The following is a 12,605-nucleotide window of genomic DNA, read 5'->3' on the forward strand; positions in this document are numbered from 1 at the left end:
CACTGGCATTATTATTATTATTATTAGTATTATTAGTATTATTATTAATAACCATAGGAGGAAGCTGAGATTATGTTGCCAAGTGTCTTTGGAATTAGTTTTAGGGCTGACATGGTATTGGACAATGCCATCACCACTACTGACTTATGAAAAATGAACACAGCTTTTATTAATTTTGATCCAGGACATTCAGCAGCTCTGCACAACTTTTAGCACACTACAATGTCAGGGACTTCCCCGAAAAGCTTCAAAATATTTGGGAAAAAGGGTAAAAAATATGAAAACATTAACAAAGCAGGTAAGTTATGAAGTGTTTTTATTTACAAATATATATAGACATTTAATATTAATTATAATAAAAATACATTTTGTTTCTCAGGCGCCTTTTAAAAACATCTAAAGGTCACCTTACATTGAAACAAACAAAATAATAAACAATATTATAAACAATAAAATGTGCAATAATACAATTAAAACATACAGTCCCATGGTGGATAGGAGAGCAGGATGAATAGTACGAGAAGGTGAATATAATTAAAATAGAATATAATAGAATCGTACAAATAAAGAAATTACTCCTGCATGGAGGAACAGCAGCAGCTGAAAAACAGTTTTTGAATTCGGGAGAAGAACCTCCGAATGTTCTTGAACCTCTTGGGGGTGGGGAAGGGGACGTCTTCAACCATAGGTCCATTCACTGATGAAACACATTCCAGACCCTCATCACAATGATTAGGAAACTGTTCTGGAAAGGAACAGATTCCTGAATCACTCTGAGTTGCAGGAAGATGGAGTTCTTTTCCCAGATCTTGGCATGGCTCCTGAACTCTTTCATTGTCATCATTCACATGAGAAAGAGGGACCTTGGGGACATCTGTCTCAATGTGTGTGATTTGGCTGGATGCAGGAGTGGGTGGGACCTCGTCAGCCTCTTCAGCCACATGTGCCTCACCATCCTTCACAGGAGTAACACTATGTGAGGCCTCCGTTGGCATTAATGCCTGTGCGGTGCTCAGACTAGAGGAAAAATGTAAAAAAAAAGATGAGTACAAAAGTCAATAGAACAACAAGTTGATCTCCATGTGCGTGATTGCCTCCTCAGTGCAGTTACTCACTAGTCACTGCTGTCAGGATCCTGGCTCAGGTGGGACATCCTAATAAATGGATGCTGAAGAGCCTCAGTCGGAGAGAATCGCTTCTCCTCATCCAGAGTCAACAGGTGCTTGAGGAAGTCTATGAACTCAGTCCTGTCCTTAAACTCCTCAGCATCCTCTTCTTCGTAGATCTGGATTTTAAAAAAGAAAATAAGGATTTACTGTAGGTCCTAGAACAAGTTCAAACCTCTCTCGCTCAAAACATATAAGTGTTAAAAAAAATCAAGTCGTTTCAGGTGATAAACGCATGTATAAAGTAGGTTACATTTTAAAGAAGCGACCGCTGCTAAGTATTTGAACTCAAATATTGTAGAGAATACTTACATAGAGCAGGTCATCCAATGAGAAGAAATGGGGGCGCCATGTGGGCCATTCCTTAGCTTTCACCCTATTAATATCTGAGTATTCTTCTGGTGTCTGAGGAAACACAATGACAATAATAAGGGTTTAGGATACGTTTAAGGCAACAGTCAAGGTTCAACAACAATAAAAACTATGTTTTACCAGGAGCCTCCATCCCAAGCCAAACTCATCTGCCTCCTGACAGAAGAATCTCTTGGTATGCATGCCAAATAGAAGCTGGTCTTCTGACGGCATACCAAGATACTCCACCATGGCTTTCATCTGCAGAAATAACACACAATTACACACATTAGGGGCAGTTCTTCAAGACTTTATATCAACGTGTATAAAACAGCTGCAACCCTTAGAAAAAGCACGTGGGTCATTAAATGGATGGAGGGATGGTGGATAAAAAAAGATGACCTACCATGAGATATTCACAGCTGACGGGGAAGAGGTTGGTATTCAGGTACAGGTTGGCCAGCATATAGCCCAGTCCCCACATGTCAATGGCCTCTGTGAACGGAAGGCCAAGACACACCTCTGGGGCCCTGTGAAGCAAAATGAATGAAATACGCTTTAGAAATCTGTTACTTAGCACTAAGTACCAACACTATAATGACTAAGGGTGTATCGATTCATCCATTTGATCGATTAGAAATCTATAAAACCTCACCTGTACCGTCCATTATTCAGGGATTTATTTCAGTCACAGTGGTTGAATTATTATTTTTGGCTAAAAAGTTCCTGAATCGATTTTAAGTCACTGAATCATTTCTGATCAAATCGTTCTGAATGAACCAATAGCGTATTTGAATCGTTACACCCCTAATAATGACACAGGTTTGTTACAAAACCACAGAAGTCATTCAGGCTGACATCCTCATACCTCTAGCCCATGGGCTGAAGCCATTTCCCGTGCGTGGTGGAGGAGGATGGATGAGCCTGTCCAAAGTCAATGAGCTTGACTTGTAATGTATCCTCCTCAGTGTTTACCAGCATCACATTGTCAGGCTTGATGTCATTGTGGGTGATCCCCAGAGATTGGAGTCTCTGTAGTGCTACCAACATCTGCAGGGACACGATGAGAAAAGACAGAATTATAATGGAGTTCCTCTTATGGAGCTGTTTAAGATCAGCTTTTAACTCAAAGCTTTATTTATCGATTAACAAGCATCATCATAGATAGGATTTTAGTCAAACAAAAAGAAAGGATCATACCTGCTTGGCAATGGGGCGGATTTGGTTCACATACATTGAAGAACCCAGTTTAGTTTTGAGGAACTGTAATAAGTTCATCTCCAGCAACTCAAAGACGAGGCAGGTATAGCTGGAGTACTCAAACCTCTCATGGAACTTGACCAAGTTAAACTGGTCTGGATCCAGTAGGTTGATTTTACTCAACATAGACAGCTGGAGGGGAATAAAAGCACAATTAGATCATCTTTATATCACTATTCTCTAAACAGTTCATAGTTAAAGACCTGTTGGAGGCACCAAAACTAGGAGAGATCCAAACACTCACCTCCTCCTCCACGTCTTGCACAAACGTGTCCTTCAATATTTTTACTGCCACTAATTCGCTGGTGGAATTAACCTGGCACTTGGCCACTTTACCGAAGGCACCTTCTCCGATGAACTCAATGATTGTATATTGAGTTGAGCTGCTCTGCAGAACCTGCCCTAAAATGAGTTGAGACTCTGTCAAAGTGATAGACAGGGCACAAGGTTAGTATTCAGTATTTCAACAGTAAGACTCACATAAACAAGGACATTTTCTCCTGTCTTATAATTTGAAGTTTGAGTTTTTTTAAAAAAAAAAAGGTCTGTGAATCCACTTCATATGTGAAGTCCTGTCTTTGCATTTATTGCATGTCTTGCATTTTCTGTTGGCACACTCTAAACAGTATTATCTACATAAATAATTTAAAAGGTTTTTTTTTTTTTTTTTTAATAAATATTGTTTTCAATATATTTAAACCAGATTAAAGTAATTTTCTAATAATAATTTCTAACATAATTTAAGTAAATCTACTAATTTACTACAGTCTTCTTTCATCTTAGCAGATCAGAGTTAATCCTCATATTTTGTCTATAAAGTCTCTTACCTACAGCAGCCATTTCTCAATCAGGTCTTCACAATTTAAGCGTTAAAAATACACAAATATTGCTTATTTAACTTCTCAATACTTAGATCAAGAGAGAGAGTTTGTCCAACTGAACCACAACCACTCAGACAAACTACTGGAGTTATGGCTTTGTTTGGCTCTCTTTCATCTTGCAGCCATGGCAACCATACTTGAAAGCTGCTGTCAAACTGCATTGTAAATGTATACATTAAGTGTTGATAAATGAAGTAAATATATTTGTGTACTGTACTTAAAGTAATTTTGAGTATCTGTACTTTTCTTTTTTTTTAATTTCTTTTTTTTTTAACTTAACCATTAAATTAATAAGACATGTGGATATGACTGGAAACATTTTAAGAATTTATTCAAATTGCTGATATTATATTCCATAAACTTTGTATATTATGACAGTGTTTCCCAAACTTTATTGCCCCATGTACCCCTTAGCCTTCATTTATTATCACAAGTACCCCATAGCTCACGTTATACATTGTTTATTTTTGTCTGTAGGCTCATCCAACATTAACCTTGAATTTAGGCCTTTTTTATTCATTTATTTCTGATGTTTTGCAAATTTTACAATTTGAACTTCACCTTTTGGTGTATTTTAAAGATGTGCCACAAATTATTATTGATGGAGGAGGAAAAAGTATGTGTACATGTAAAAAAAAAAAAATCTTCAATGATTAAAAAATAAACTGACAAATGATTCTGTGTACCTCCTGAGAGGTGTTCAAGTAACCCCAGGGGTACACGTACACCAGTTTGAGAACCACTGTTCTAATACATAATGCACATGATCACATAAACTTTTATAAGGTCAAAAGGTCAAAACTTTTTGAGCTAAGAAATGCATTTCTTAGTATTTTTTATCAAAATGATGTGATAATAGGGTTGAAACTAGAATAACAGTTTGTGTAAAGTCCCAGGTTTGAATATTTGCACTTGTTTTGATCATTATGTTAAAGTTCAGAATAACTTTGTTGTATTTTCCTTGAAAAACAAAGTTTAAGTCTGACAAAGATAATAACATTTTTGTTATTTCATTTAGTTTTTTGTCACTTTGTGGTTGTTAGTTAAATTGCCTCATCCCATTGGATTCCATCATTGACACTTTGAACCATTTTTACCACTTTTTCTGTCTGTTTTTGACCACTCTAATTTGCAACTTTTAACCAAATTCTGTGGTTTTTAAAATCCCATTTCACCACCTCTTCTACCATTTTTGTTCACTTTTAAAAAATAGTATTTGTGATTGAAACAAGGATTTACATCTTTAAACCAGACTAACAGAGTTTCAATGCTACTTTAGCTGTTTTATTATTCCAAAATTAACCTGGTTTAAAACAGCAACAGCCATCTTTTTAATCCTGCATTTTTAATGCATTTATCACATAGTTATTAAGATCATGTTGTGATTTACCTTTTAAATATTTAACGTTATAGATTTGTGTAATCTCTGCAGGGATACATACTAATTTTAACTGACTTTTTTTTGTCATTTTCTTAGTATTAATCTTGTTTACCTTAGCTCATCATGCTTTTAGATTATTATGTTTGTCTACTTCTTTTAAAGGACCTGGGAGAGAATGACGTCGTCTCTTAGAAATAAACATATTCATATATTTTTAAAAGATCTATTTCCTGATTTTAAAGTATAAGATTTTTTTTCAAATATATGACTTAAGAAACAACTAATCTGTAAATGTGGACACCTTCATGAGAACATTATGTATGAAATATATTTTCTTGGCATATTTTACACTCAAAACATTGGCTTTAACATGCCATGTGCCAACAACTTAAAATAAAAAATAACATACAATCTGCCTGTGGCTTTTAAACCAACTTTAACTTTAGTGCAACTTAACTGAGGTACAGTATATGCCTCGACGAATCAACACCCCTACTGTGAATAAAAGGCACTATATGTAATTAATTTGTGATGAGCGTGCTATAAGGATGTGCATTAGCATCAGCTCTGTATCTCTGTGCAGTCCAGGGTGACACAGCAGCATGTAACAAGAACCTGGCCTTCAACATCAGCTGGTACCTGCGCTCATCTGTCTGCTACAATGAAGTGTTCAACACAGGAATGAAACAACACATGTATTATTGCATTTCTATTTTACCTACTGAGTGACAATACAACAATCACGTTTCTGATTGAAGAACCTATATGATGGAGTAATTAGCAATACATAATTTACTCATAATCTATGAGTTTAACTGATTGGCATCAGCTTCATGGGAATCTGACTTGTAAAGACAAAGTTATTTTGGGCTTTCATACCATGGTCCAGCTGCTCTCTATCCCATCCACAGGTATTATTAGATACTATTTTTATGATTCACTTTGAATGAGCAAGTATAAAGTTATTGATGAACCATTCGTGGCGTTGTTGGTAACGGCTTTTATGTTTCTGCTTTTTCTCCAGATTTCCTCGTTGGAAAGTGCAACAGTGCAGGACGTCACACAAAACACTGTAAACAACCCAGTTCACTTTTTATTCCTCATCCGGCCTAAAAACAGAGGTCGTCAGGCTGGAGTGTGTCCTCATGGCCGAGTCAGAGACTGAGTGTGACACGCCGGGGCTTGACACACTTGGGTCAGAGTGTGTCATAGCCCATAGCCATGTCGACCTACACTATAAAGCAGAAATGGAGATCAAGACAGAAGAGAAACAAGGGTAAGAGCTGGAGATCCATGGCTCAGGCTTAAAGATCCAGGAACTGGGGACAGATCTTGATGGTGCAACCTGCGTGGATGCAATTGTAGCTGAATCAGACGACGACTACATCAAAGTGGAACCAGTGGACATGCACTGCTTCACCACAGCAGAAATCAAGACAACGAGTGGGGAGACTCTTTTTTGGCAAAGTTTTACTCAAGACAGAAAGTGAGCATGTGGTGAAAGTGGAGTCAGATCACAGGGGGAGAATTTACGGTGGAGTCAGAAAATATCATACACGACGCCCACAGTCTGCAGTGCAACAAGTGTTGGGAAATCTTTGGCAACATGGCTGATCTTCACCAACACTTTGAGACTCACAAGGACCTCAACCCTTACATCTGTGTCCACTGTGGGGAGAGCTTTGCTGTGGAGACCAGCCCAAAGCAACTCCTGAAGATTCACATGAAAGAGAAGCCTCATGGTGTTGAGATCATGGGCAAAGATGTTATGGATGCCTTCAGTCTAAAATCTCATCAGATGATTCATTTACCAGACAGGCTCAGAATGTGGTAAGAGCTTTGCCGCAGCCAAAACCCTAAAAGAACGCATGAAGATGCATTCAGAGGACACGCCCTATAAATACACTCAGTGTAGAAAGAGCTTTGTTTGAAGGAGGCATCTGAAAAATCACCAGGAGGTCCACACACAGGAGAAGCCGTACACCTGCGGCCAATGCGGTAAAGACTTTGTAATGACTTCCAACATGAAGCAGCAGCAGAAGACACACGCCACAGTTGTGCTCATTGACCAACCTAACCAGTGTGCCCAGTACAGCAAATGTTCTGCAGCTACCACCATGCTGAGAGAGCACCAGAGGATCCACTCGGGCAAGAAACCGTACAAATGCAACATGTGCAGAAGAAGCTATTTAAAGTATCACCAGCAGGTTCATGCCGTACACCTGCAAGAATTGGAACAAGGGGCTTTAACCACTCGTCGTCTTTTTCTCACCACCACAAGACCCACCTACAGAATCCAGTTTTTTCACCACCTCAGCCTGGGAAACCTTTGACTTATGGCTCTCCTTTGAAGCAACAGGTGCACCAACCAGGAGACCAGCCCTACATGTGCCTCCACTGCGACAAGGGCTTCAATCAGTCTTTGTCTCTGTCACGACACCAAAGAGTGCACTCGGAGGGCAAAACCTACAACTTCGGCCACTGTGGCACGAGATTCAATCACTTCTCCTCGCTCAACAAGCATCTCAGAGCAGATGGACCCGCCTCAGCCCGAGTTACGGCCAGAGCCACAGCAGTCCAGCCCCATCCCAGCACCGAAGGGATTCCCAAAGCCACACATCCTGTCTGTGGACAAACCATACATGGGCTCCCAGTGTGGAAAAGGATTTAATCACTCATTGTCCCTTTCCAGACACCACAGGATTCATGTTGATCAGTCAGCACATATTTGATCAGTCCAATGTAACACATCCCTGCTAACGACCCCCCTTTTTTTCTGTTCAGCCAACACATCCACCCATCCACACCACGGCTGCATAGGAGACGTCAGACCACCATGTATAAAGGTGGGGTCAGCACATGACTGAAGTGGAGCAGCAGAGAATAAATAAACAATGCTATGTAGAAATTTATGCTGAGCTGTTATTTGAGAAAAAAATAGTTTTTCAGAAGTTTTCTGTTTATTCTAACTTGCCCAACATTTTATGTTGTCACTGATACATTTTGCATTTATTTTCCTTTAATCTATATTGTCACGCTTTTACACTGTTACAACCATATTATCTATTGTTTTTCTCTCCCTGTGTTTTGTCAATGAACCCATTGTTGAGAGCAATTTGTGAAAGATCCATATAGACCTTCCCTTTAGAGGTCAACTTGTAACACCTTTTCCCAGTTTCTGAGTGGCACATACTGTATATGGATTAATAAAGGTTGTTGACTCTCTTGGTGTGTTTAATGATTTGTCTAACAGTCAAAAACTTTACACTACAGTACATAATACTAATTTTACTGTTTTTGATGTGAGATGACAAAATATTTAAGGTTAATTTTGCTCACAAAATGAATTTGCAGAGTGAAAGACTAGAGCCATAGTATTGACCAGTAAAATACATTTTTTTTGTTCCAAATATTTATCTTAATGCTTTAAAGTTTACACCTTAGTTACATGGAAATAATCAATAGTGAATAAAAGACAAGTTTTACAGCTGTTTACACTGTTGTACTTGCAGTCGTTGACCACATGCTGTCAGCCTTTCACAATCTGAAGTAAAAAAGTAACTATAGTCATCAAACATCCTTATTCAGTCAGTCTACTAGTACAGTGCCTGTGGGAAGTATGTATTACTATAGAATAGTGGGAGGTTAAGTAGCTTTTTCATGGATGACAAAGTATGTGGACTTTGTTAATTACTTGTTACCTCTGCAGATTATTTCCAGATATTGTGTAATGTTATTTCCTTTTAATTTAAAATGGTGCTTTCATATTATAAATTTAATCTAAAACAGCTGTTTTCTTAAAAATGTTATGCCATGTGTCATTTTTAAATTCCTAAAATGAATCACTTTGAATACCTTGCTGATAAAATGTACTACATAATGTTTCCTTGCCTTATTATTGTCTAATACATTATTTGCTGTCATGAATAATTATAGTTTTAATCACAAATTATTACATTTCCGGGTTGTCTGGACTGCATTACTGATGGACCAATCATTGAGGAGTTTGCCTTAGTGGGCGTGTCTTCAGCGGTAACCACAGTGACAGACGTGCGTCACTCGAGCGTTAAAAACTTGTTCTTTCAACTTGAAAGCGGAAACTTTTTCAGTCTCTAATATTCCTGTGAATAAAAGCACGTTTACCTGCGCTTTGGACAGAAATAACAACATTTATACTTCTGCTAAACAAACGATGGACAAACTATTCCAAACACGTAAGTAGCCTCGATTTGCAAACTTGTTTACTTCCTGTTTTCTATCAATTGGTGACTGATTGTTGCTTTAGTAAGTAAGGTTTATTTCTAGAGCACCTTTCACAGACAGAGGTCACAAAGTGCTTTACATATCAGCTCATTCACACTCACGTTCACATTCACACACCACTGGAACAGAGCTACCATGCAAGGCGCTAGTCAACCACTGGGAGCAAAGACACTTAGACACACAGACCGGTATAGACAGGGATCGAACCCTCAACCTCTCAATCAGAGGGCTATTTATTTAATAGCTTCTTCAGATTCTAAGCTTTATAGGTTAAAACTTTACTTTGATTTAAACTTTTAAAGGCACTATTAGATTTTCTTTCTAGGTAGCCTACTTCCTCAGCAACAATTTACATTTTGTCTTTTTTGTTGTTTAGCTTTTTATACATGTGGCCTGTGATAGTCTTATCAATAGAAATATCAGTGTTTTTACTTAAAATGGGGTAATTTGTTATATTTTTTTTATTTTTAGTGCCTCCTAAATAGTAAATAATAAAATTAAATTAAAAAATAAATTACTGATTAAACTGATATTTTTTTACATTTTTGAATTTACTATTGTTTTTCAAAATAAAACACCACACACAATCTCCAACAACAGTATTCTATACTTTCACTTTGTCAAATATAAATCTAGTTAAAATAAAATGAAATATAGAAATATCTGAGTTGGTGCTTCTTGTCACTTTCTGCACTAATCCTGGATACTATGTACTTGTAAATGTAACACAGTATAACAAACATGATCAAAAACTAATTTTAGAGAAAAAAAAATGTTTCTTTAGAAAAATAAAAATGGGGTAACGACAAAAGAAAAAAGGTTGTGAACCACTGCTTTAGAAGTTTAGTGATAATAATGAACTCTCTGTATCTTGTGTCTTTCAGGTTCGATGAGGACTGTCATTGTTCTCAATTTCCTAAGGAATGCGAGTCAGATGCGTCACCATCCGTACCTTTACGCCCAGGCCTGCACTGATTTTACAATGGACTGGCCGTCCTGCAGGCGACCACGGCCTGTATTTTCAATGTATGGACCGCCCATCTCTGAACCAGGTTGTGGTGGTACCCACACCTGGGAGGAAGGAGGCCATCTGTGGGATCAACAACACATCTTGCCTGGCAGCATGATCCAACCTCCTGAGGTCACTGAAAGCATTTCCTCTCCAAACCAGCTCAGCTTTGCTTCCACTGATCCTAATGCAGCTCATGTCTCTGACATTGTTGGAAACCTATTCCTCTACAGCCCTATTTCTGACTTATCTGGATGTGTGGCTGATGGCTTCCCTCTGCAGAGACAAACTGTTACTGAAGCTGAGGAACAGAATGTTTAACCCCAACAAAACCTTGAATCTGTTTTTAGGCCAAGTTACAGACGATCCTCCAGCTCAGAGAATGCTCAACCTGTGAACACTTGTAGTGTAAATATATAATGTATATAATCCTCATATCCCTTTTATCAAATCAAATATTCAGTATTAAAAATGTGATGTGTTATTTAAAATGTTTTACACTTTTTTAAAGAATACTACTCTCTAAAAATCTTCATATTCATGCTTCTAAGGTGGAAAAATTATATGTGTGATGAAATAAAAATGAGTGCATGACAATAATATGTCTTTGTGTGGATTTATTCAGGATCCTGAGGGAACATGTTTTACAGAGACAAAGAAGTGTCTGCAAAAGAGTTTATCTGTTTCTTTATGGTCAGATATAGGAGGGTTGGCTTTCTAAGCAAAAACATGACATCAGTGTCTTAGAAAAATTACTAGTATTATTATTTGTGTCATAGTATATATTCATCTTAAAGATGTAGCCAAATTCCTTGTTTTATTCACAGATAAAATTTGTTAAAATTTACAAAAAATGGGAGAAAACGTGGTAAAATGGGATTTTAAAAATCACCAAAATATTTTTCTATTGTGTTTTTTTTTTTTTGTATTGGTTTTTGGAAACATTGTTGTGTATCTGTAAAAATTTTGTACATTTTCTTCTCATTTTAGGTGTTGTTCTTTGTGTTTTTGTAATTAAATTTGTTGTCCTTTTGTGTATTTTACCTTGGTTTAACGTTCCAGTGAATAAAAATACCATGACGACTAAAATGATTTCAAGAAACAAGTTTATTAGCATATGAAATTAAAACAAAACAAAAGATATACCAAACTTGGTTTATTAAATCTATATCAAAATTGTGTTTTTATGTACAAATGGGGCCTAATTCATTTGGAATGTTTTAAAGATTGTGTATAAGTTCTGTGAATACTACTCTCTAAAAATCTTCATATTCATGCTTCTTTGGTGGAAAAATTATGTCTGATGAAAGAAAAGTTTTTTTTTTTTTTTTCTTCATTAAAAAACATAACAAAAACAAAACAAAAACTAAACACTTTTAGTCAAAAAAAATGTATTCACAAATGTAGATATTCAAAAATTAAGCCATGTATTTCACATTTTATAAATGAGTAAAAATAAATAAATATATAACTAAATAATTAAATTATAAATAAATAACTAAATAATTAAATAATAAATAAACAATGAATAAATAATAAGTAAATAATAAATAAATAATTGATAAATAAATAATAAATAATAGATAAATAAATAAATAAATAAATAAATAAATAAATAAATAAATAAATAAATAAATAATAAAAATGAAAACATTGTGATAATTTGTCCACTTTAAACTAGCTGTTAAAAAGTGTCTTTTGAGTGACCTCTGAATTAATTTGTGTTTTTATGTACAAATGGGGCTTAATTCATTTGAAATTTTTTGGATAATTTTTTGTAAGTTGCAGTAAAGTTTAAAGTCATTATAATTATAAATAAATAAATAAATAAATAAATAAATAAATAAATAAATAAATAAATAAATAAATAAATAAATAATTAATAAATAATAAATAAATAATAAATAAATAATAAATAAATAAATAAATAAATAAATAAATAAATAAATAAATAAAAACAAAAAATGAAAAATAAATAATAAATAATAAATAATAAATAAATAATAAATAATAAATAATAAATAATAAATAATAAATAAATAAATAATAAATAAATAAATAAATAAATAAATAAATAAATAAATAAATAATTTAATTAATTAATTAAATACATACATAATACATAGTACATAATAAATAATTAAATAAATAAATAAATAAATAAATAAATAAATAAATAAATAAATAAATAAATAAATAAATGAAAAAATAAATAAAATGAAAACATTGTGAAAATTCGTCCACTTTAAACATGCTGTTAAAAAGTGTCTTTTGAGTGACTTCTGAATTAAATT

At 35.1% G+C, this 12,605-nt stretch overlaps 3 protein-coding genes across 3 annotated transcripts; 1 reads left to right on the forward strand and 2 right to left on the reverse strand.

Annotated features, from left to right (window-relative positions):
• Positions 1-462: 462 nt before the first annotated feature.
• Positions 463-2,383, reverse strand: LOC114456301 (homeodomain-interacting protein kinase 3-like). Its single transcript, XM_028437959.1, has 6 exons — positions 2,376-2,383; positions 1,924-2,047; positions 1,659-1,778; positions 1,479-1,571; positions 1,116-1,285; positions 463-1,017 (listed from the first exon to the last, which is right to left on the reverse strand). Exons 1-6 carry the CDS (start codon positions 2,381-2,383, stop codon positions 573-575), a joined length of 960 nt encoding a protein of 319 aa, XP_028293760.1. The 3' UTR covers positions 463-572.
• A 4-nt stretch (positions 2,384-2,387) lies between these two features.
• LOC114456303 (homeodomain-interacting protein kinase 1-like) lies at positions 2,388-3,645 on the reverse strand. Its single transcript, XM_028437961.1, has 4 exons — positions 3,605-3,645; positions 3,022-3,197; positions 2,718-2,909; positions 2,388-2,567 (listed from the first exon to the last, which is right to left on the reverse strand). The coding sequence occupies exons 1-4, from the start codon at positions 3,615-3,617 to the stop codon at positions 2,388-2,390; spliced, it is 561 nt and encodes a 186-aa protein (XP_028293762.1). The 5' UTR covers positions 3,618-3,645.
• A 3,000-nt stretch (positions 3,646-6,645) lies between these two features.
• LOC114456304 (zinc finger protein 184-like) lies at positions 6,646-7,859 on the forward strand. Its single transcript, XM_028437962.1, has 4 exons — positions 6,646-6,869; positions 6,973-7,255; positions 7,393-7,662; positions 7,824-7,859. Exons 1-4 carry the CDS (start codon positions 6,646-6,648, stop codon positions 7,857-7,859), a joined length of 813 nt encoding a protein of 270 aa, XP_028293763.1.
• Positions 7,860-12,605: the final 4,746 nt, after the last annotated feature.

The sequence above is a fragment of the Gouania willdenowi genome, chromosome 22 (assembly GCF_900634775.1).
Source record: "Gouania willdenowi chromosome 22, fGouWil2.1, whole genome shotgun sequence".
NCBI classification, from domain to species: domain Eukaryota; kingdom Metazoa; phylum Chordata; class Actinopteri; order Blenniiformes; family Gobiesocidae; genus Gouania; species Gouania willdenowi.

Coding starts and splice junctions, on each gene's coding strand:
- LOC114456301 (XM_028437959.1), bottom strand. Junction 1,779..1,923: donor TCAGCTGTGAATATCTCATG/GTAGGTCATCTT, acceptor TTATTTCTGCAG/ATGAAAGCCATGGTGGAGTA. Junction 1,572..1,658: donor GCTTGGGATGGAGGCTCCTG/GTAAAACATAGT, acceptor GTGTTTCCTCAG/ACACCAGAAGAATACTCAGA.
- LOC114456303 (XM_028437961.1), bottom strand. Junction 2,910..3,021: donor TGCAAGACGTGGAGGAGGAG/GTGAGTGTTTGG, acceptor ATTCCCCTCCAG/CTGTCTATGTTGAGTAAAAT. Junction 2,568..2,717: donor TCCGCCCCATTGCCAAGCAG/GTATGATCCTTT, acceptor GTGTCCCTGCAG/ATGTTGGTAGCACTACAGAG.
- LOC114456304 (XM_028437962.1), top strand. CDS start 6,646: ATGGCTGATCTTCACCAACACTTTGAGACTCACAAGGACCTCAACCCT. Junction 6,870..6,972: donor CCAGACAGGCTCAGAATGTG/GTAAGAGCTTTG, acceptor CTTTGTTTGAAG/GAGGCATCTGAAAAATCACC. Junction 7,256..7,392: donor ATCACCAGCAGGTTCATGCC/GTACACCTGCAA, acceptor TCTCCTTTGAAG/CAACAGGTGCACCAACCAGG.